The 25,857-nt window shown below is 38.2% G+C and overlaps 1 protein-coding gene across 4 annotated transcripts in view; it reads right to left on the bottom strand.

Annotated features, from left to right (window-relative positions):
* CTNNA2 (catenin alpha 2) overlaps nucleotides 1–25,857 on the bottom strand; it is a 1,186,106-nt gene that overhangs the window by 1,067,245 nt on the left and 93,004 nt on the right. For all 4 annotated transcript variants that reach the window (XM_075562525.1, XM_075562526.1, XM_075562527.1 and 1 more), the window contains exon 2: nucleotides 8,110–8,305. In XM_075562525.1, the coding sequence (XP_075418640.1) occupies nucleotides 8,110–8,305 (196 nt within the window). The remainder of the gene's footprint in view (nucleotides 1–8,109; nucleotides 8,306–25,857) is intronic.

The following is a 25,857-nucleotide window of genomic DNA, read 5'->3' as shown; positions in this document are numbered from 1 at the left end:
CATTAAACCACCTCTTAATTTATAAGATCAATTGAGATCATCTTCCTAAGTCCCTTTATCTCTTTGATTTCCTATAATTCAATGTTGGGATCATCTCTCCTCCCTATCTCCTTTCCAGATAAGTGTCTCATCCCCATGCAACCACCCTGAAGGCTTGTCATTTGCGTTTTTGACTGTTTTCATTAGATGACCTACTCTCATCATATTCACGTGCTATGATGACCTGATAGGAGAACAAACAAACAAATAAATAAGCAATCAAAGAAAAAAGCAATATAATTCTTTATTTGATTTTTCTATTGTTCTCCTATTTCTTTCTATTTTGTGATAATCTTTTGAATCATGCATTTGGAAAACTCACTAGCTGCTATCAAGTTGATTTCAACTCAAGATACATTGGAGTAGAACTTGGCTTTGTAAGGTATGCAATGGTGGTTTTCCAGAAGTAAATCACCAGGCTATTGCTCTAAAGTGACTCAGTGTGGACTTGAACTTCTGATCATTCTTTCAAGTAGCAAGTAAGGGCAGGATCTATTTTCCCCAGGGTCTCAAACGATGTATTGAGTACTTACTATTTTCCAGACATTGTGTCAGACTCCAGAAATACAAAAATTATGATAATAGATGCTTCTTAACTTAAGGACCAGATTGTCTGCAGTTGCAAAATAAAGATGTGCAGCAGCGGCTTCCACCACAGCAATGATTGTGTGGATGATGCCCAACTAGACACGCTTCCTTCACTTGAATGTAGGGTCATTATGCTGCAGAACCAACTCAATGGCACTTAACAAAAGCAATGGTACCATATCGACCAGTGGAGTATTGTTAACTTTCCAGCCTGTTTTCCTTACTTCATCGTATACTCTGTTCATTCCGCATCAATTCTTTCTTTGTTCTTAGATAATGCCCACAAAGCTTCCTGAAAAGGCATTTTTCAACATAATTAATGGTACCCTTCTAGCAGAAGGCAGTAGTGCTTTCTCATTATTCATCCCCCATGATCTCAAAAGCATTGGACATTAGCAACTATATTCTACTATCTATTATTGATTACTTTGAAAAATATTTTTTCTTGGATTACAGGCTTCCATACTATCTGTTTGCTCGTCAACTTTCCGAGTATGCTATTGTTAGGTAGCCAACGTAGGGACTAAGTGGGATGTCTCCCCAGAGGGCCACAACAAAGGGGCTGTAAAGAAATCAGGTACATTAATTAGACACCTATGGAAAGATCTAAACTAAGCATGCTCAGACACAAACCCCTAGGACCAGGTGGGAGGTCCACCTGGGTGTACAGACTAGGCCAAACCACAGGACATCACCCAGGTACGCTTAAACTCAGCCAATGTGGTCAGCCAATACCTTCAAGACAAGACTCCCCAGCTGGAGGAGGTATGAGGCTGCCACAGGAAGGCCAAGCCTTTTCAACTCCTCTTTGATGCCTCTCTGACTCCTCCCATGTTCTGTCTGCTCTTGAGGACTGGGACATAAGCATGCTGCCTGGGCCCTGGGGCCTGAACACTCTCTCTCTGTTCTTGGCCCCTGGGATTTCCGGTGGCTACCTGAAGCTTCCCTTTTCCTCATCAAAGTCACTCAGATTTACAAAAGTGCTTCTGCAGCCTGAATTCTTTCTGCATTGAGAAACAAGAAATGCAGTAAACCACCCAGAAACCCAGCATTATCCCTTTCTAATTTATTTTTTGTATAATTTTCTAATCCTATTTTATCTTTCTTCTAAAACTAAACCCAATACCGTTGCTCGTTACCTGTTGGCAAATACTAAAAGATAACTCTGTCTCTGAATATTTCATTTATTATCTCCAATGGCTGCTAAATATCTATATGTTTAAGAACCTACATTATCATAGCATCTATTTACTACATCGTTGCTCACAGTCATTATAGTTTAAAATGAAAATAGCTTTTTCACCCCAACTCTAATAAATCCTTAACACTTCCTAATTCAGTTGCCCAAGGTCAAAAAGAGTCTGTTTTCTTCAATAAATTGATGAATTTATTGTATTCTATTTTTTGTTGTTGCAAAATCTATAACATCAGGGGTTTGTGTTTGTTTTTGCTACTTTCCCAAATTCGTATCCTCAAGGTATTGTATTTTATTTTGTTATTCTTTTATATTAAAACTGCCCTTAAACCATCAGTCTGGACCATCAGTATTTATGTGATTCTCTTTGCTTTTTATCAAAGTGCCAAGTCATTCTAAAATATCACCACATAAATGAACATAAAGCAATCACTTTTTTGCTTTGTGTGTATATCTCTCTCCCTACCCCCTCCCTTGTTCTTTCTCCCTTATCTTATTCTTATCAACTCTCAGCTTAATTGCTGAATTATCTTAATCTGATCTCTTTCTGAAAACTCCGAATGGAATCAGGACATTTCTATCCACCTTCCAATTATCAATGTCATTTATGACAGCTTGCCTTTAGAAATTGGATAGCTAAACCTAAAATTCTTAGGTAGAAACCATAAATCCTTACACCATGAGTCTTCAAAAATGCTTAGTGCTAGGTTTAAGAGTTACTCCCCTCTTTGAAATTCTAGAAACTGCACTTCCTTTTCCCATAATGCCATCAACACTTAATTGTCTTACAAAGTCGACTCTCTAAGACAGACACTGTATATTCCCTCCAGAAAAACCACCCTCCCTGCCACCGAGTCCATGTTGACTCAGAGCAGCCCTAGAGGGGAGGGAGGAACTGCCCCTGTGGCTCTCCAAAATTGGAACCCTTCAACCACGTAGAAAGTCTCCTCTCTCGCTTGAGGAGCGGCTGGTAGTTTTAACTTGCTAAATTTTCCGTTAGCAGCCCAATATATAACCACTTAGCCACCAGGGCTACTGTAGATACACATAATAAGATATCAGCATTGGAAACTCATAAGGTAGCCTGGGATATTAGCATAACTAATATGTATAGCTACAAAGTCATAGAAACTTTATTAAACAAAAGTATAAAAGTGTGAAGATATGATTTTCTTCATAAGCTCCATATAAGCCTAGGTACTTCTGAAGGCAGTACTTCCATCTGTCTAACCCTGCCCTGAAGAATGCTGCACTCTTCGATTGAGCCTACCTCCAAATAGCAGTACTGGTGCTTCGCAGGACTCCAACCGTTCCTGTTCAATGTTCTCCAGGGAGCCACTAAATCTCCTCCAGGGCTACTTACTCCTTTGGGTTTTTTTTTTTTTTTAAAAAAAGGAGCCAAACCTGACTTCTCTACCTGGAACGCAACTAAGACAGCAGATCCCTTCAAAGCCACTATTTCCAGGGCACCTTGTTCTCTTGATGGCAACCTGTTCTCGGGATTGTATTGGCAAATAACACACTCATCCCAAGTTACGATTCATTCTGTAAGCTTGTCTTCATTAGCTTTGACCTTGCCTGAAAGTCTGATCTTCAGCTAGCTGATCTTTAACCAATGATTCTGGCACCCAATGAGCTGAAGGCTTGCTAATGCCAGGCTGTTGGTTTAAAATTGAAAATGCTGAACCGTGCGATCTCAACTTTTTAAACTTTTGCTAAATGATAATACTAGTCTTCTTCCACCACTTTCTGAACTTCAGCCGGTTTCTTCATTCATTTAGTTTTATAGTCTTCCTTCCTTTGACTCATCTTTTAAGTGTTCTTAGACATGCATAAGCTGTTTTCTCCATCTAAAAGTCGTTATTTTATGGGCGAAATCCTTGTAACTTGTAAAATTTTGATAATTCAGGATTGTGTTAAAAAGGAGAGATTAGCTCTGACCTGAAAGAAAAATTTCCAAGGTACAAAAAGTATCATTTCCATTTGTTCCAGGCATCATAAAGAGACTATGCGATGCATGGAGTCATGACAATAGGAGCCAGCTCATGGGCACCGTGCAAGAGCATCAGCAAGAGACTGAACACGTCTTGTTGCATTTGCATGCGGTGATTCGCTGACCTGAGACACGCTTCCATATATTGTGTTTGTAATAAACCCATGCATGACCTTCTGCCCGAGACAGAGTTCATTTTGACTTACCTTCATATATCTAGTTACAACTTTGTAGACAGGTTATCATGTTGTTGCCCCCAGATGTCTCACTGGCTGACCTCTAAGTCCATCGCCTTGCATAATGACTGACGGCCATCCACTGCCTTGTGTGAAACACTAGTTGATTAACAGGGACTGACAAGTCATCCAGACTGAGCTGGTGAGAAAAAGTCTCCATCTTGATGGGCTCCACAGAGACATCTCTTGGGGAGTTTAAAAATCTCAATACCTGGACCCAAGTCCTTGATTTAGTTGATTAGAGCCCATCCTGCCATTTGTAAGCATTTGAGAATTCGTACAGCCAGAAAGGGGGTTTAGTAAGGGATAATCTTGGTGGTAAACATTAACACAAAATGCCTTGGCATTCTTTTATTCAAGCTCACATTTCCCCAGAGTTTAATATGAAGATTCTATTACAGTAACTCCCCTTTTATAACTCATTTTCAAGGGTCCTATGTATTGAGGGATCACCGACTGCAAGCCTGTGCATTATTGTTGCTGAATCTCTTACAAGAGCCACGAGTAAGCAAAATGAAATGGTCATCCTCTTCAGGAAGACTATCACATACTGATGCACCTCTCTCCGGCGCCCTGATTGCGAGGCGGCAGGGTAACTCAGTAACAGAAAAGGGAAGCCACTGGTATTGATAGTACAGGTTGATTTTCTAAATTACAATGAATAAATCGATACTAACATCTAAAGAACATTTCATTTGCTTTTAATCCTTTGTAATATGAATTAGTAAAATCCTCAGTGAGGCAAACCCAGCAATATTGTCTACATTGACAAGATGCGATAACTAAGGCTGAAATCAGTTAAGAAGTGTAGTTTACTATGAAATGACAGGTATTTTAACAAAGCAGGAAATGTACTGCTGATTTTAGAAGTAAGCTTCCTTCCTAAATATCACCTGGCATATGCTACAGTAGGAGTAGAATGAAATACAAACATTCCCTGCTTCCTATCCTATGAGGGTTAAATTTAAATAGGAAGAACATATGTCTCTGGTGGGATAGAGGTTACCTACTGGGCTGCAATCCACAAGGTCCACAGTTTGAAGCCACCAGCCATGCCTCAGAAGATAGATAGGGTTTTCTACTCCTCCTAAGGGTTACAGTCTCGGACACTCACAGGGGCAGCTCCACCTTGCCTGCAGGGTTGCTAGGAGTTGCCATGGACTCATTAGCAGCAAAATATGCAAAATTACTCTCACTGTGGTGAAAGATACACACACTTAAAGATATATTCTCTCTTCACCCATGTCAAAAATATATGTGTGCTAATTTTTAGTCTAGTAGTTTATTCTATCAATGCATGTTCAATAACTTGGTTTACTATTCTACACCAAATGTTATCAGAAGGCTTCTGAAATGTATTTCACAGATTATAATTTAGGAATACAGGAAAACCTTCCAGTGGTATAATCCAGGGTAAAAACATAATCACCACTCATACTGAAATCTTCTTAAGATGCATCATGCACCCTAGGTTTTAAAGAGATAGTACATATTTTTTAAATGATAAAGATAATTCAAACACCACTAAGCTTAACCATGCACAGTACAGTAACATAGCGAACAAGATAATTTAATCAATACTTTTTCAGATTACAGTGTGATGAATGTTATAAAACTTGATAAAATAGTAATGAACAATTTTTATTACACATCGGAACATCGATATATGCAATAGTAGAATTTCACCGTTTGCTCAAGTGGAAAAGAGAAACCATGGTGCTCTCTTTGAGCATTTAGGGACTACTCGATAGTAAACATTACCTCCTAATATATTTTCGTTCCCAACTTAGTATCATTACAATAGGAAAGCCAGGTAGAGATTCTGGAGGAAGTTTTAAAGAAGGCTATTGCTTTTTAAAGATCACTTTACCTATATTATATGATATATTTTACATAAAAATATATGTAAACATACTGCTTTCAAAATGTCCAATGATAATGAAGAATCCATGTTTTATCCTGCAGCTTCCCTCAGGATCTTTTCTCCCTGGCCACTCTGAGAACCAAGTCAGAGCCTCATTTGTCTGCATCACGGGGGTTGCAGACGTACAGGACAATCGAGGAAGGACAAAGAGGCTGGGATGTTCTCTAATAAAGGGCTGAGCTGGAAGGACACGAGACAGGGTGATGTAAGATCCCGGAGTCCATCCCTGGAAGGCACTAAAACAAGCAGCCATCTAAGTAAGGTACCAATGGAATCCAGATGGAAGAAGCACACCAGCCTATGTCTAATGGCGAAAACAAAATTTTATTTTAAAATTTTAAGATAATTATAATAGTAATGCCTGCCAAAGGCATCAAAGTGAAGTTTCAAGAAGGAAGGAAGAAAGGGAAGGTTGTTGAGGAAGCAGAGGGAAAAGACGACCATTATAAAAGACAAATGTTCTCATAAAGAGGACAAGTGACGAATGCAAACATGCTCCCCTATGAAAGTTTTCATATTTTGAGTGTGAGGATGATTCACAGTTTGCAAAATACATGAAATTGTAAACTTAAAAATGGATTGTTTATAATATTTCAACTCAATCCAGAAACAAACAGACAAACAAAATCTATAAGTTAAAAAATGTAAAAGACAAATAAATGGCCATCTTCAGTTCAGTAGGAACTCCAGTTGCCATATTTGAATCTTGAAAGCAGTGATGAATTTGCACATTTGCAAAAATCCTACACATATATATTCCCACCACTTGATAAAATTTCCCCAATAGCTTAAACTTGTCTTAAATAATATTTTGAATTAAAGCAACTACTTAAATTTGCTTAATAGAAATGAATTGTGGAGATGGTAGCATGCAATGGAGTGGATTTGGTATCGAAGGAAAGTTTTTATTGTCATGGACTATCTAGCTATGAACTGAGAAGAGATGTTTGTAAGAAGAAAGATAATAGGCTTGTCAACCTAGTCATCTTCTATTCAGCAAATATGTGTTGAACACATGAGGTTTGGGCATTGGGAATCTTTGCAAAAGAACCCCGGTTCCAGGCCTTATTTTCATTGCCTGAAAGTGAGGAGGAGAAGGAATTAATCAAGCAAGCCATCTCACAAATAGTTAATTATTTTGTGAAAAGTAAGAAGGAAAAAAAAACCTTGAAAAAATAAGCCAAGAGTGTCAGGGAAAGTGTCTCTGGAAAGTTGTCCTTGGCCTGGTATGTGAAGAATGAGTCATCCTTAACTCTGAACGTGCCAAGACCTAGGGCAGAAAAACACTCTGTTCTCTGAATAGCTAAGACAGGAAATGCTCGTTCAGGAGTTATTTAGGAAATAAATATTTAGGAAAGCTATGTGGCTTGGTGCCATTCTTGTACCATTGCTCTCGGTCCATGTGCAGTCCGCCGTCATAAAGTTGTCTTGACGTGGGTAACGTGCACAGAGGCAAACAATGCAGGGCGGAGAGGGACTCTGTGCTTCTGATTCTGTGGAACCTGACTTTCAACTAAAGATGCTGAGTAAGCAGCATTCTAGATAAAAAGATAGCTGGTAGGGAAAGATAGAGCTAAGAGAGATGGGAGGATGGCTGTTTAATGGATGACAGATGACAGACAGGCAATAAGTACATTTACGAAAACCAGAAGATCTGGAAATGTAAATTTTGAAACCATAAAATCAATACAATTTTATTATAATCCTTTATCTTAACAACCTCCAATCACATGCTTCATTCTTAAATCCTGGGTTTTCATTGACTCTGTCTGTAAAAGTTTTCCCAATCAATCCTCCATAAAGTCTAAAATTGACCCAAGAATCTGTTTTCACCTAACAATGGAAAACAACCTTATGATTTCTGAAGCAGCAACAGACAGGCTGCACTATATAGCCACACACACACACACACACACACACACACACACACACACACACAACTATTTATCTGTCTGCCTAATTCCGGCAAGCATTAACAATGGCAATTGTAGATAGAAAGGAAAACAGATGACCATTTCTCTGAGCAAGCATGCACTGGTGCTGGAGAAAAATCCATTCTTTTCCTGGGCTCGGGGGGAAACCCATTGCTTTCACAACCATCTCAGCCCTTCCTGGGTCAGCCTGTTCTGCTTACCTTGCTTGCGCACATCCTCGACAGCGGCAACCAGCTCTTCTTTGAGGTCTTGGCTCTCCTTCGCAATCTGCTCACCCTTTTCCAGGAAGTTCTGCGTGGCTTGCTCCACAGATGCAGCTAGTACGTGGGCTTTCTTAGACCTCCCTTTCTTTTTACCAGACGGGCCTTTGTTGCTTGTGTTGACCAGGGTCGTCACCTTAAATACATAGAAAAAGAGAGAAACATGGTAAAAATCTTCTACACAACTTTTTAGATAAAAGATTTTATAATTTCGAAAAATGCCCAGCTCAGGAAATGTTGAGGCTCTTATGTCATCTCAAGGAATGTATGTATTATGATAGAGTTACCTGTGAACACACAGCTGCTCAGAGTTCATCTAGAGAAAAATAAGCACATATGAAGGATGGCAGAATGACCAGTCACACAGAGCTTTCTACTCCCTCCAATGTGTACGTTCCCAGATTGACTTGGGAGTGTGTCTCAAAGAGTCAAGAAAGGAAAGGAAATGTGAAATGCCCTCTGGTCATCACGGCAAACTACTTGCAGACTAGTGTACTCAGACTTTCAAGCTTCCTTTAGTCGCCAGCGCTGTTGAGCATTTGTAGCCCCTAGAGACTGCCAGGATAGACGGCAACCCAGTTCCAAGCAGAAGTCTCCACAGTGCTTAGTGTCGCCACTCCAGTCTAGCAGTTCCCCACTGAGAAGGACCAGTCCAGTCGTCACCAAGCCAAGCCCGATTCATGGCTAATCCCTGTATGTCAAAGTGGAACGGTGTCCCATAGAGTTTTCAATGGCAATTAAAAAATTATATCATTTTATTGGGGCTTCTTACGGCTCTTATAACAATCCATACATCAATTGTATCAAGCACATTTGTACACATGTTGTTCGTATTTTTTACATCATTTTCAAAACATTTTCTTTCTGTTTGAACCCTTGGTATTAGCTCCTCTTTTTTCCATCCTTCCCCCACTCTCCCACCCTCGAAAACCCTGATATTCATTATTTATGTGCCACTTATCAGGGAATGTGAAGAATTTTTTTTTCTAATTACAGTTCATATTTGTTGATAGTTACCACCAAGTCAGTAATGATTCGTGGTGGCTTGTGTACAGTCAAATGAAACCCCGCCCAACCCTCCCACCTGCTGTGGTGTGGGAGTCCGTGGGACTGCTCAGTTTCCTATGCCTCCTACCCAGGCACTTCCTCTTTTTTGGCTGATTTTCTACTTGAAGGAGCATGATGTATTTTTCCAGGCATGAAGCTCCTGTGATAGGGCCGATTTGATCCGAGTGACCTAATTGATTCAGGCTCAACTGGACCTTGCCCAGCTAAAGTTTCCAGAATTAAAATCAGATCTACATTTATCATTGCTCTTTTTTAAAAATAAGTGTTACAACTTCCACCTCTCAAACTATATCCAGAGAACTAGGTAGAGAGTTATTTAATTTTTTGACCAAAATTGTAATATGTTTTAAACATCTTATCTCTTATAGGTTCCTTAACCTTCCTTTGCTATCATGGAGAAGTTTGGGAGGAGGATTAATACAACTATTTCATTTTCTGTGTAGCAAACATTTCCAGTCATAGTATGTCTATGACTTTTATTAAAGATGCTGGCTCTCTGGTTTACGTTAGGCCTTTGTCCTGGTCTAAAAATTGAAGAATGTATTGGTAGTCATGAGAACACTACATAAAAGGGAATAATACTCAGGATCCATCTCCTGGAGCAAGTGGAGGACCACAGGATTCGACCTTTTCCATCTCTCTCTTTTCCACCAAAAGTATTATGGCACCACAGAGGTGCCATCTGGTTGTGAGCCAATTACCAAAAGCACTGCCATCAATTCCATTCCAACTCACAGTGACCCTTTAAGACAGGGTAGAACTGCCCTTGTGATGAGGCTGTCACTCTTTACAGGGGTCGAAAGCCCCATTCTTCTCCAGACTCAGGGATGTCTGTACCCATCACACAGTCATATTCTTCTGTTCTACTTGTGCTTTGCAAGGGTTTACACTCAAACATGTGAAAGCTGAAATTTCTCTGCTTCAGTTTCATTTTGATATTTCACAGGTGAGTAAGCCACACTTGAAAGGCACCAGATGTGGCCATTCAGAGTTCTTTTCTGTTCCCCCAAACAAAGAATATTTCAAGCACATGGCCCAAGTCTGCTGAAAATAACAAAACAGTCATTTTGATGTGATTGTGAATTGAAGTGCTCGGAATTCACAGGGCGAGGATTATAAAAATAGAGACCAGTAGAAAAACACTAACTTTCTATTTTGATATTGTTGTATAATAATAGTTATTTGTAGTGATACTTAATAAAGTTTGGTTCTTTTATAATGATATCTTTAGACTTATCCTACACATGCCCCCCCAAACAAAACAAAACAAAAAAAACAATCAAGTCAATTTTGACTCATAGCAACCCTATGGAGTTGCTGAAGTTATAAATCTTTACATGAGGAAGAAGTCTGAACTTTAGCTTTCCTTGTCCATGATTGGAATGCTGGGACCCAGCCTCGGAATAACTGAGGATGAGGCCTTCCATTGTACACAGGGTAGCTATGGGCCGGAGCTGACTTGATAGCACATGACGACAATGCTCTGGAGCAGCTTATTCTTAATGACTGCTTAGACAACAAACAAGATGGCTGTGATTGCTTGAACAGTTTAAAATTAATGAGCCTTAGGAGAGGGTTTTTTGAAAACAAGATTGTAAAAAAAAATTAGCTAGTTATCTAAGAATAACTGAAGATTAAAATATCAAAAATTCTATATGAGGAAAATCTTAAATAGACAGGTGTCAATCCTCAAATGGAAATATTATAATATCAATCCGCTACAGTGATATCCGAAGTCTAGTTCCAAAGAAAACCCCAAAACATAACTGTTGAGTAATGAGTCAAGATGAGGTTTACCTAGAATTATTCTTCCTTTATATATGATTTATTCTTTTAGCAATTATGTGAGAAACAAAAATATGGCTTGTGTTCTTTTTTATGAAAATATACATGATATTACAAACTCTATACTTAAATGATGTTTCCTAAAGTAAATTTCCTTAAGATATACAAAAGAAAAAGAAGGGAGAAATCCCTTCAATGCCCTTGACTCCTAGTGCCACCATAAGGCTGGGAAGAACTGCCCTTGTGGGTTCCAAACCTGTAGCTCTTAACAGGAGTAGGAAGCCATGTCTTTCTCCTGAAGAGCACCTGTTGGTTTCCAACTTCTGAGCTTGCAGTTAGCAGCCCAAAGCATAACCGCTACGCCACCAGGTCTCCTAGGCATATGTATATTGTAAATGTTGGAGAAGGAAGTTAGACATGTTCTGGAGCAAAAGGACATAAAAACATTGCAGCCTCACTAATAACTGAAGTAAAGCTTCTATCATAGAAACAATTACACTCTAATTGCTAGTTGAACTCATCAGCTTCATACAATTTTACTGAATGATTGATTGCTTTAATTGTAGTTTGGATTAAAGTTTACAGAACAAATTAATTTTCCAATCATCAAATTATACACGTTTTATTTCATGATATTGATTGTGATCCTTTGCCATATTACCTTCCTGGATGCCCAGTTTCCTTGTGTCCTTCTTCCCACTGCCTTCCTGCCTTCTCATGGTGGATCATACAGAGGAGCACATCCTCTTGTCTTTCATGATTTACTGTGTAAGCCTGCTCACCACCGATAGGGCGGGGACCGTGTGAGGAGGTGCGGTAGGGTAGTGTTCACCTCCAGCTTCACAAATAGCCAGTTCCGCAGCCATTTTAGATACAAAGAAGCAAATCATAACTGTTTGATTACTGATGCCTCCATACCTCCTCTTCTTTTATAGTACTTCAAAAGCCACCCCCGAAAGGATCCTCTAGTGCTGCATTAGTAATTCACTGACAGATAAAACAGAGATATATGCTGTCCCTTTATCTTGAATGCTTCTTCCCAGTGACCTGATACTAATATGTAGTGATCAGAAGTATGTCCACTGATGGGGGGATCTGGAAGAAATGAAGGTCTGGAGTTATTTGTCACACAATCCTAATCTTACATGAATTGATACAATTGAGTTATTGGTGAGGGGAAAAAGGCCCAGATAGAAACGTTTTCATAAGACTGCTATTTTCTGTAGAGTCACATTCAACTTCTAAAGAGACACCTGGGCAAGTGGTTCTATTACTTTAGCGTACATTCTCTAGACCCTTTGTTGGTAGATTTTAAATTAAGAAGTAGCATTCAAAAATTAAGTTAAAATGGATGCTCTATACTTGAATGTTGAGCTCAATGTACAGTTAAAATGAATAGCCAGTTACCCCAATTTTTAAAATAGCATTTTTGTGACTAAAAACAATGGAGTAAAATAATGGGATACACTCATCTCTTATGTGAGAAGTGATTCAAACTTAATCCCTACGAACTATCTCAGTAGTATCTAAAGGCCAAGATGACGTAGTGAGGCTTTGTCTTTAGAAATATGTTCCTTAAAAGACACAAAATCTGTCTTATAAGTTGTTAACACATTTTCTCCATAGTCTGCTAAGGCATCACAATTGTGATGTGTAAAAGGGTTCTATTTATCAGCATCTCCAGAGTGTATGATATAAACCTACAACAAGCCAAAAGCCTATCCAGAGGAACAAATTCCAATTTGCTTTAAGGATATTCAATCCATCTTTTCCTCCACCAATTATAAAATTTCAATCATGGTGAACTAAAGAGATAAACAAAACAGATATTACATTAGATTGTAATGCATGTAAATGCTTTTATTAACTTATTGTTACACTACTTGCCTCACTCAAAGTTTACCCACCAAGTGTTCTAGGAAGCTCACTGTGTATACTCTGAGAATGTTCAGAAGACATTGTTCTTCATGTAACACAAGTACATATTTGTTCCAAGAACATATTCCTTCACATGATTTCAGTATGTGAATATTGGCGATTTTCTTTAGAAACTGGTAAAATTTTATAGATTAAATTATGCAATGAATTAAAGTTTCCTTTTATGCACTGACTTTAAAAAGGTTACATCCAAATTTGTAGTGGCTGGCAGAAGGCAAAGATATTTGGTGATTATTGTTACTGTGTTAGTCTCTACTATGCCTCTATGTATATGCTTTCATTTATCTTGCTTTTCTTAAAAAACAATTTTATTGGGGCTTCTTACAGATATTATACCAATCCATAAGCAATATCTTGCTTATTTTTTATGATTTTCCTTTAGGATATGACCAGATTTTTGTATTTTACATACCCTTTAACATCTTTTATTTTATAAATCCTTTCAAATACATATACAGTAGAAAGTTATATTCTATAAACTCTAAAACACACATTGCTCACACTTTAAAATAGCTGAAACCAAATATAGTACTACAATGCATGGAATTTTAAAGTTATATGTTATATTTTGACTATAGGTAAAAATTGATATTTAAAATTATGATGCTAAAGCAGTAGTCATTTATTCACTAATCGATTGCTTTTGATAATGGCTTTGGTTTTCTTTATCCTTGTTTGTGGATTGGGGAAAAGTTTATAGAACAACCCAGATTTTTATTCCATAAAGTTCCAAGTTATTGATTGCAATCCCCACAATGTAACATCCCCTAGCCCATCTCGTCCTTGTGTTTTTTGTGTAAAACTACTGCTATATCACTTTTTGCCAGCCTTCGTTTAAATGCATATTAGATATTGCCTCCCACTTCCCCTTTACACAAGTTAACATGTGTCTGTCCTCTGTCCAGTATTTTTTCCTCCCTTCTGCTTCCACCTCTGATAATCAGAGAATGTTTCTTTTAGCATAAAAAGTCTTGACTTTTCACAACAGAGGTCTCATAAACATTTCTTTTTATGTGCATGCGGTTGACTTATTTTATTTAGTACAAGGTCCTCTAGGCAATACCTTTAGGGGATTTAAAGACAAAAAATGCAATCTTACTCATTTAAAATACCATATGAGAGTTGAGCGAAACGTTATAAAGGCAGGGGGAGGGGAAGCTTAGCAAACGTTATAAAGGCAGGGGAGCACGGAGGGGAGCACGGAGAGTCAAAGGCAGCAGACATAAATGCTGTCACAGCCGCACGTTTGCAATAATGGTGATGCACAGCCGCTCCCTGGAGAAAGACAGGCTCTCTTCTCGTGCAAACAGTTACATTCTGGGAAACACAAAGGGCGGCAGTTCCTCTCTGTCTTATAGGGTCACTCTGAGTTGGCATCGAACTGAAAGCTGAGTTTGGTTTTTGAGTATTGATAAAAAGACCATGTGAATGAGTGTGGGAGAAAGAGTTGGAGTACTCCCTCAAGCATAGATAGCTTTCACGGAGGGCTTTTTTGTCTTTAACTGCACTTCAAATATATCCATGAATGAGGTTGAACATACAAGAACAAAACCTTCAGGAAATAAGTCTCTGGGTGGGGGGACTGAGGACCCAAGTCTGGAGGGGCACCAAGGAGAACTGGCCTAGCAGAGTCCACAATGACAGTGCTGGGCACCCAGCTTTTGTGAGTAGAGACTGGGGCTCTTACAAGTTGTGAGTGATCATGTAAAATATAACTGTCGGAGGAAAGACCAGTGAGGAAGAGTGAAGGCACGTGTAACTGGTGTCCATGAACCTGAGCTCAGAAGAATGAGTGGTACCTGGCTACTACCACCAACTGCGCTGGAAGGGATCATGTTAAAAGGTCTTGGATAGAATGGGAGACAAGTGTGGAACAGAACTCAAAATCATAAGAAGACTAGTCTTACTGCTCTGATAGAGAAAGATGGAATCCCAAAGGCTATGGACCTTAGTCATCCTTCTAGTCTGGAAATGAATTCACCTCCATGACTCTATTTTCAGCCAAACAACAGGTAGTTCTATAAAGGAAACAGTAACATGAATAAGGTATATTTCCCACAACAATTTGAGATAATAAGGTGACATTTTCCTAAAATCAAAATTAAGAAGGATTAGCAAAGGAGAAAGAAGGGAAACAAGGAGGAGGTGTGGGAAGTGATATTACATTCTGGATATTGCAATCAATGACATGAAAGACAATGCATATGAAGTGCTGAATGGAAAATTGATCTGCTTTGTAAACGTTAACCCAGTTCACAAGAAAAAAGTAAAAAGCAAACGAATGGAAACCTAAAGGTTATGAACCATCACAATCTATCAGAAGAAATATTTCCAAAAATATATATTCATTATTATGAAGTTAAAAAGGTTAACAAACCAAACAAAAAGCAAAGAACTAGGCTATAGAAAGAAATGGTATAAATAAAGCTGCAATATCAATAAATAAAAAATATTCTTCATCGATATTGTGTTACACAAAGACTGATCAAAAATTGCTATTTTCCAAAATTGAGCAAATCTTTTTTGTTAATGTTTTGTTGTAATTTGTGGAGAAAGGATTTTTTTTTTGCAGTCTTAAATTGACAAAATCATTTTACTGGTCAGTCTCCTTTAAACTTCACAGCCTCCAACAGAGGGTCAGTGGTTCAAATTCATCAGCTGCTTCAAAGAAGAAAGATGAGGTTCCCTAAGGTACAATTTAAGAAACTCCATAGGCAGTGATGCTATGTCCTATAGAGTTTCTATGAACTAGCATCTCATGGCAATGGATCTGTGGCAACAGATTAGCCTCTGGGGTTGTTAGCAGTTCTTCCTGGTTCAGTCAGGGCTGTGGAAGGGCAGTTGGCACAACACTGATGGTGTAGTGGACTACAAACTGAACTACACGGTTGAGAGTTCCAATGGACTCAATGCTCTGTCCAAGAAGATGAAGCTCTCCATTCCTATAAAGATTCAAGGTCTCAGAAACACAAAGTGACAGTTCTACTCTGACTGTTAGGCATCCATGAATCAAGATGGACTTGCTGGCACGGGCTTTTTTTGGTGTTTGATTTGGCTATTTGCGAAATATGAATGTCTTGACTCTTGAATGATGATTATGCCAGAGACAATTATGAGTACGCACCCTTCTAGACACTGAATTCCCCCCTTAGAAAAAGAGGGTATTGTGTGAGTGGCATTACAATCATATGTCTTCCTCAGCAGAGAGGCACACAGTGGTGCTCTGCTCAACTATGGCAGCTGGCTGTGTGGCTTTGAATACGTGTTGCTTTACACAGTCCTGAAAATAACCCACTCTCCTGTATTAGTCTCTTTACAGAGCTTCAGTAAGCTTCTTTCGAGGAGAACCAGTGATGTAGTGGGTTATGCAATGAGCTGCTAGCCCAAAGGTCAGCAGTTCAAACCCGCAAGCCACTCCTTGGAGAAATGTGAGGCTGTCTACTTCTGTAAAGATTTAAAACCTCAGAAACACAAAGGGACAGTAACACTCTGTTGCCATAAGTCATAACTGGCTCAATAGCCAATCTCAATTTAAGCTTCTGGCCAGTTCTCCCATTCTAGGAATGAGACCTGTATGTTTTCTCTTTCAGACCATTGTTCCAAGCATGAACGTTTTACAAGTTCTGATCTGTCCCAGTGCAGGTATGACTGAGTCAGTTTTATTCCTGGGCTGGAGTAGGTTTCCTGGACTCCAACACAGGAGGCACACACTGTAGGGGATATAATGGATAATTTATGGGTAGTAGGAAACTATTTGGGATGGTGCTGTTAGGAAAGCATCAGGCCAGTCAACCAAAGTTTTGAGGTTCAAATCCACTAGCCACTCCTCCATCCACTCCTCAGAAAAGCAGGAGGCTGCCTGCTCCTATAATGATCCCAAAGGCTCATAAGCCCCACGTAAGGTGTGAGTCCGAATAGACTCAATGGCCGTGGAGCCTTTGATTTCATGGACCCTGGCAGGATAATGGTTAAACTGTTTGGCTTAAGAAAAACAAGTTAGTGGTTTGAACTCAAGAGGAAATTAGTGTGAGCAGAATGTGTCACTCTTCCTCAGTAATGATTTATAGCTCTGGAAACCCTATGGGACAGTTCTAGTCTCCCCACAGGGTCATTATGAGTAGGTAGTTGAAAGATAGCGATAGGGTTTTATTTTACACTCAATTTGGCTTATCTAATGACAGGGAAGGCATTAAGCCTAACCAGTGCTTCATAGAATGATTTATACTGGTTCATGTACATGGACCAATACAATAGGCAGTTGTGCGAACAGAACAAAGGAATACTGCATGACTTAAGATCAGGAAGGTGTGTGTCAAGGTCATATCTTCTTACCATATTTATTCAATCAGCATGTAGAACAACTAATCAGAGAAACTGGATTGTACAAAGAAGAATATGATATCAAGATTGGAGGGAGGCTTATTAATAACCTGCAATATGCACATGACACAACTTTGTTTTCTGAAAGGGAGGATGAGTTGAAGTACTTGCTGAGGAAGGAAGCAGCAATCAATAGATCAAATGACACATTGCACTGGGTAAATCTGCTGCAGAAGACATCCTTACTGGATTCCAAAGCAAAGTGGTTACTTTGAGGACTAAGGTGCAACTGGTCCAACCCATGATAACTTTAATTGATTCATATGCATATGAAAATTTGGCATTGTGGAAGGAAGACCAAAGAAGAATCGATGCATTTGAATTATGGTGCTGGTGAAGAACACTGAAATTCCAAATAACCACCAAAAGAACAAAGAGACCTGTCGGGAAAAATATAACCAAAGAGCTCCTTAGAAGAAAAATAGGAGAGATTTTGTCTTAAATGCTTTGGACATGCTATCATTTAGGAGAACATGTTTGGATGGGGAGAGAAGAAGAAGAAGCAGGAGGAGGAGGAGGAGAAGGAGGTCCTTAATTAGATGATCCAAACTGGAAATGTATGGAGTCTGAACATAGGAAAATTGGAGGTATGCTATACACTACTGTGAAAAGTGCATTGAAGGATCCCATTTTCTGATTTTCACCAGAAAACACATAAAAAGGGACAGTAATTTAAAAGAATTTCCAAAACAAATGGTATCTTCCATACAGTACTAAACTTGGATCATGAGTAAAGGATAAGAAAATGGGATATTTGGTTATCCTCCTCCATTCTAATAGACATTCTTTGTCAGCGATCTGTAAGGTAAAACCAAACACAACTTACTAAAACCTGAGAAGTTAAAATATATGTTATGCAATTTTTAAAATAAATTAATTACTACTAACAAAGAGTTCCATCTTATTTCATTCAGATATCTCCTAATAAGCATGTAAATAAAGAGGGGTTATCAACTTTTTAAAAAGTAGCTATCTAGAAAAAGTAGGTATCTTTGTTCACATAACCCTTTTTCACTTACAATCTTGCTATCTGTCATTTCACATTTGAAAAAATACTCAAACAAATACTATCAAACAAGGTTGCCCACTAAAGCTACACATCTGGCAGTAATGAGCATCAATATGGAAGGTGATGACACAACTGAGTTAATTCTGTGTGCCACCATGGGTAGCTCATGATTCTCAGGAGTTTGACACTAACACAATGCTTTAATTCGGAAGTTAGGTAATGGTCTGACAGTTTTATAATGATGTAGACATCATGTTGAGATCTGATGTTATTATTCACCATTTTCACAGAATATTTGCTTTTACACAATAACATGGTCCTTAGAGCCAAACCAGGTCAATACATGAGGAGAGGGGTTATTTATCTGTGTTTAATGGTACATTGCTTGTCTGTTTTTCAAGCATTGTTGGTAGGCCACCAAACTCATTTTTCTCCAGTTCTAAAGATTGCAACACATGGTTTCCTGTTTCTCTGCGTCCTCTTGATCATGAATATGTTTGAGTCCATTTTTGAATCAGCCCCTTCATGCAGGGTTCCCCAGGAATGTGCCAGTCCTCTCTAAATAGGATGCTGTTTTCTACAGATGAGCTTTTTTGATGTTATGTCACAAGTAAGTGAGCTGAAGTTTTGCCATCCTCTCCTAAGAAATATTCTGGACTCAACATTTCTTGGAAAAGAACTAATGTTACTTTTCACATATAAAGAGAATGTTTATATGCCACAAAGGGATATGTTTAATGCAAAGGCTTTTGATTTCTAGGTGAAAACTTTCTCCACCAGCATGTATACAAACAGTTTCTCTTACCAAAAAAATAATAGTGAGAAAAACACACAGAACCACCTCATTTTTCTTCTTAATTAGTTTTGCCATCGAAGCCAACAAATCATGGTTAAAAAGCCACTTTGCTCACTCCTTAGGAGATCCCTGAATTCTAAGACAATCCTGAATACTAAGTGCTTTTCAAATATTCCCAGTCCATCACCCACATATAGTTAGTAGGTGAGAATAAGGAAATGAATGCCCTTATCCCCACTACCCAGAGAGGGACAGAAAGGCACCGAGGAATTAGCTTTTTAGGGACCATAAAACTTGTCAAAGAAGGAAAATTCAGATTTTAATTTCTCTTACACTTGTGGTTTATTGTTTGATATACTTTATGTCTTCATTTATATAGATATGTAATCCAAATTTCTAAAATGAAATCAACTCTATAATAAGAAACCTGATGTGACTGCACAATTTCATTATGAAATTCGTGAAATTTTCCTTTTAAAAATAATTCATGCTTCAAAGATGTAATTAACTACTCTTGTTCTCAGATCTTGACATTATTATTCTTCTCCAATTGAGGAGCAAGTAGATCTCCATACTGCGTGTGAAATGCCAATGCCTTGACAAAACCACACTGACATTTCACTGTGTGGTCATCGCCTTAAAAATAGAATGTCAGCCTTCCACTTGAATGCACACACTCTTATCTAGCTGTGTTCCTTAAACATTTCTGCCCAGAGATTTCAAAGATCTAGAATATTATGGATGAAATAACAGGGCAAAAGAGCAGATTGTAATTATGCTTGTCAAGCTTTTTCTTGTGAACCCTTACTTGGAAATCTAAAAAAAAAAAAAGAAGAAGAAGAAGAAGAAAGAAAGTTTAGCATTTTCTAAATCAAGATATCACTTGCCTTACAAATATTAGAGCTTTTTGAAATTGCAAAGCAGGTTCGGAATGAGAAGTACTGAGGCACACCATTTCGAAAGGGAAAAGTCAGTGAAAGCAAGTGGTCTGGGTAGTGAAAAGGCACAAGGCGTTGGATCCTGCATTCTCTTCTCTGAATCTGAGACGTGGTATCTTGCTTTAAAACATGACAGTAATGGTAGACATCTCAGAGAGACATGACGGTGCTTAAATATGACAAGTTATTTAAGTACTCAGTTCTGTAACACAGGGAATGCTTTAAAAACTAATATGAAACAAACAAACAAACAAAAAAAACAGGAGGGAAAAGAGCCCTCGCCATGATTAAGTCAGAAGACCGACTTTAACCTCACATTAGCCAACACTGGAATTGAAGTAACGGGTTGGTCAATTCATCTCTTTGAGAATAATTTTTTTTTAGTTCTAAATTGAATGTTATCTCCACGTTATTTGGAGGACTTATATACACTATGATGATAAAACTAAGCTTGTTACTTCTTGATAATAATGGAAAGTTTTATATACACAAATATCTGAAATATGTCTTTCTGTATACTAAGATGGAAACTAAAGGGAAGTGTATAAATTTAATCATGAATTCTCTGATGTCAGAATATAGAGGCATGAAAATTACCACGTGGAATTGTCCTATATGACTGATTTCAGAGTCATTTAAGTGACTTTGCTGAAGCTGCTAAGGACTTTTGCTAAGGCTACTTTGTGTAGCCCAGGACCACGAAGCAGAACTGCATCCAACTCAGGAGCCCTGACGGTGTAGTGGTTATGCTTTGGGCTGTGATCTGCATGGCTGGCAGTTTGAAACCACCAGGAGTTCCTCGGGTGAAAAACTGAGCTTTCTAATCCCATAAGCAGTTACAGTCCCAGAAACCACCAGGAGTTCCTCGGGTGAAAAACTGAGCTTTCTAATCCCATAAGCAGTTACAGTCTCAGAAACCTCATCATGAGTCGTCATGGACTCGATGGCAGGGAGAGCTTTACTCAACGGACTGCCACAACTCATTATTGTTCTCCTGAGATAACCAACTTACTTTTTACTGTTTTAGCTTCATGGTTAATTGATTGTTTTCATCATTAATGGTTATATACAGGAGAGATTTTAGAAGTCATCGTAAAGCATTTTGATAATCAGAATCATTTTGATAAAACTTGTCATTTGCATATATTCTATACTGCAAAAACAATAGCTGGAAGAACATTTAATCTCCTAAATCTTGTAATATAAATTGGACTCTCAGGACAAGTACAATGATATGGCGGTAAGAGTTAGCATAGGAAAGAAAGCCTCAATACATCTGTAATAACAGACAGTGTCACTCAGAAAAGGCTCAGACTGCAGAATCAGGTGCTTACAATTCAGCAATAACAGCCATGATCAGCGATGAAGTACACTCAGTTTTTTATGCTTATTAAATGAACTTGTTAATACATCATTTTTAGGAATCAGATAAAGATACCAAATAGCTCTAGCAAACACAGATAGATGATTTTCGATATCGTATGAGAAAAGATCGTCTCCAACATTTTAACTAATAAATTCAACAGTTCACTAAACCTACTAGCTATTTCTATAACGAAAACTAGCATAATCCTCCTTCTGCCCACCTGTCCGCTTTAGGCATGTGTATTCTTTGGGCCTGACCGTTGCTCTTCACCGTTAGGTTACACTCTCAAGATTCATGCACATTGTAGAAATCCAGTTTATGTATACATTAAAGGTTGAATAATTTATATGCCCAATTTACTTTAGTTCCGTAATATAGTTTGTCAATTACTAAAATGGAAGGACTGCATATTAACACTGAATGAGCTTACACAAAATCTAATATTTTCATCATAATGTATAATTTACATGTATCATCTCCATATTATTCCATAAAAATATAAAGTCCCACAATTTTAAATGATGTACTTTCATTACCCTAAAGCTATATTTTTAGCAATGTACTCATGATTTTGATAAATCATGGCTTTGCTGAGCCAGGAAGACATAGGCAGGTGTTTAATTGGACTAATTAAGCAATATATAGTCACTTCCGGTTTTCTTTTGCTCTTTGTGAATGCAGATAAGCCACACAACTGATTGCCTAATTAGAGTATTTAAAACTGACTCACTTTTTATAGCCTAGTAAGACTTTTTTAAAATCCACAATTACAAAGTCAATACATATGTGTTCTCAAGTTTTAAATCTTCCTCCAAGTACCCTTTTTGGTTTTATTTTTTTTCATATTACTATAATTATATATATATATATATGAAATCAAGAGTGATTTTAGAAGGGCATATATAGGAATGACATAAATACTACATCTCTTATATTTCTTATTGTTTTACTTCACAAGAATAAAATATATCTTCTCTCACTTGGCCCATTTTTACATTAGAATCAATATATTTATTTAATCTAGAAGTCAAATTGAAAACACTAGTCTTTTTAGTACTAGGAATGCTTAAATTAACTATAATCTTCTTATGGATATAAAACATCAACTGGAAGAATCAAAATACAAATTTATTTTCTTCATCTTTTTTCTCTTACCTATAGACAAAATAAATAAAACAAGATGAAAACCAAAAAATTCTCACTGCCATCATTTGGATTCTGACTCACAGAAACTCTATAGAGACATTAAAGTTTTTCAAAAAGAACAACTTTAAATCAACAGGCAGCAATACAAATCAAACTTAATTTGGGGGCCCGCAAAAATACCTGTAACTTTCTATATAAATTAAATAAAGCATTAATTTTAATGTGTATCTACCTTTTACAATGTCTGTTTGCATATCCTTCAGTAGTTTCTATATTATGTGTGAGTGAGTGGGAATGAGAGAGAGAGAGAGAGAGAGAGAGAGAGAGAGAGAGAGAGAGAGAGAGATGAAAAGTTGTACATGGAGCTCCACAAGGGAATAGGTTACTATTTTCTAATCAGGATTATTCTAAACTAGTGTCAATATCTAAAAGATTAGATTTGTGTTCTGTAAATATAGACAGCTGCAAAGAAAGGCTTTGCTTGACAAACTGCCATATATAGGCGTAATTATAGAAAGTCAGCATGCCTTAGGACAAATTTATATCCCTGCAGTTAGAGACGTACAGATCCACTGATTGCCTGAACAAGAGCCAATGCCCATGTAGGTTAAGCATATTTTCCTAACAATGGCCTTTCAACATTCGCTCTATTCTAACTACTTCCTCCATACAGATAGGACATTTCTCAACAGTTCTTGAAGAAGAGGGATAAATTGTACTTATGCAATGCAGGGAAAATCAAATCTATGACGAATAAAGATTATCTAGAAAAGAAGAGAAGATCTGAGGAATAAAAAGGGAAATGGGATTGGGGGGAAAAGAGGAGAAAGAATAATAGAGGCAAACTTTTAAAGTAATTGAGTCATTAACTGAATTTACATACCTGAATAATTGTAGTTGTTAGTTCCAAGGAGAAGATTTGTTATAGGATGCTAAGTTGTCTATTATACATTTATTATCAAAATTATTAATGTTAGAATTCTAGAAGATATGTCCTTAGGTACCAACTGGACTTTCGGCTGGTTAGACACTGGAAGCCCATTCTCAGAGCACCACAGGGACAGCTTTCTCTGCTAAGTACTCAACTCTGACTTCCCTCAATTAATCTGCAAAGCCACTGAGGAGAGCGATGCCAATTCTCTGCCAGTGATGGCAGATAACCTCACAGAGATTCTTGCTGAAGTCACTGATAAATCAGTAGTCTTACGATGAAAGCTGGTGTAGCTCAATCTTTGGATCAAAATTCTGTAAAATTCAAAAGGTATATAATGATAGTGTTGGATTGAGATTTTTCTAAGATCCTTTCACATCGGGCAGTGCTTTCATGTGGCTTCACTTAGTATAAGTACATTAAAAGGCAGTTACAGCACAATGATGTGGAATGGGCACCACAGACCAAGATGGCCTACACACTCCAGGTGCCACTCACTCCAGATGGCTGATTCATTATTTTTTCGATGTTATCCAAACATTGGGCACAAATTAGGAACTAATGATGCACTGTATAGGCTAAATCTGCTGCACAAGACTTTTTTAAAGTGTTGAAACATAAGGAGTTTACTTTGAGACTAAGGTATAACTCACTCAAAGCATGATATTTTCAGCTTCTTTCTATGCAGGTGGAAGTTGGGCATTAAATTAGGAAGACCAAAGAAGAATTGATGGATTTAAATTATAATTCTGGCAAAGTATATTAAAAGTACCATGGACTGCAAAAAGAACAAATAAATCTGTCTTAGAAGTACAGTCAGAATGCTCTGTAGAGGCAAGGGAGGTGAGATTGTCTCACATACAGGGGACGTCTTATCAGGAAAGGACAGTCCCTGGCAAAGGACATCATGCTTGGTAAAATAGATGGGCACTGTATACAAGGAAGGCTCACATCACAACCAGTGGATTGACACAGTGCTACAGTAACCATTGTGAGGATGGTGCAGGAGCAGCTAGCGTTTCTTTTGGTTGAATATAGAGGTCACTATGAGTCAGAATTGACTTGACAGCACCAAATACCACCACTACCCAAGAAAGTCAGACTGCTCTCTGTGTCCCTTCAGCACCTGGGGAGCCATCAAGTCAAGTAGAAAAACCAAGGAACAAATTTGATGGTGTGTAGATTACTAAATTGTAATCCAAATCTAACATATTTCATACCCTTCTCCTGTTCCCCTTGCCCCCAAAGCTGTCACTTAGCACAATAAGCACAACCATACTAGACAGAACCTAGAGATAATGAAGCAGAGAATGGCCAGAAGTTTGAGACGTCAACACGAAACAGAGGTTGATTGGAGGCCACTAGGCATTAAGTGTTCCAACATGGGCTCATGAAGCAAGCTTCGCTAGCATAACATCAGTAACATGTAGCAGAGTGGTCCCGAGATGGTTGAGAAATGCAAGGCTGGCGACCATGCTCTAGCTTAGGCAGTTTGCAGTCATTATGATGGGTATGAACAATCTGCCCCGGTCATAGCTGCCTAAGTCAGAATCCAGATTTTCAAACCCAGCAAAGGGAAGTGGGGGTACTTAGACAATTATATGCCAACTTGGAGGTACCGAATCAAACCTTATGATGGTCCTTGCAGATGCCGCCTTCTTGTAAGGGGGCTCCTCCATCTCCTCCTCCTTCGCTTCCTTCCTGCCGGCTGGGACTCTGCTGTCAACCCTGAGAACTCCCAGGACCCTGCCATATTTCCACCAAATTTGGATCCTGGTGACTCTGCACCCACTGGCTTGTGATCTTTCTGTTTCCTGGATCACCATTCTTATTCATGTGAGTCCAAAGAGGGTCTGCTGGATCAGCATGGACCTTATGAACTTGAGTTAGGCTGAGCTGGGGTGCCTTCCTGTACAGCTCCTTCTTAATACGAAGGGCTTTCTGATATATAGATAAGTGCCACTAAATCGGTTTCTCTCTCACTAGCTCTTTTTTTAAAAAAAGTTTTATTGGCACTTCATCCACATATCATACAATTCAAGAGTTCAATCATACCAAGAAGAGTTGTATAATCTTTACAACAATCAATGTTGTAACATTTTCTATTTTCCATACTCATTGTTATTCATGTACTATTTTTTTCAATTTTGGCAAAAATATAAACAAAACATTCAACAACTCCTGGATATACAATTCAGTGTCATTGATTGTACTCTGTGTATTATACAATAATTGTTGTTAGCCCTCTCCAAATTGTTCCACCACCATTAAAATGCACTCAATACCCCCTAAGCAAAACCTCTTCCTCGTTCATCCATGGTACACATAGGA

Source organism: Tenrec ecaudatus, chromosome 11 (assembly GCF_050624435.1).
Source record: "Tenrec ecaudatus isolate mTenEca1 chromosome 11, mTenEca1.hap1, whole genome shotgun sequence".
NCBI lineage: Eukaryota > Metazoa > Chordata > Mammalia > Afrosoricida > Tenrecidae > Tenrec > Tenrec ecaudatus.
The sequence above is the reverse complement of the archived record's forward strand: the minus strand, read 5'-3'. Positions and strand labels throughout refer to the sequence as shown.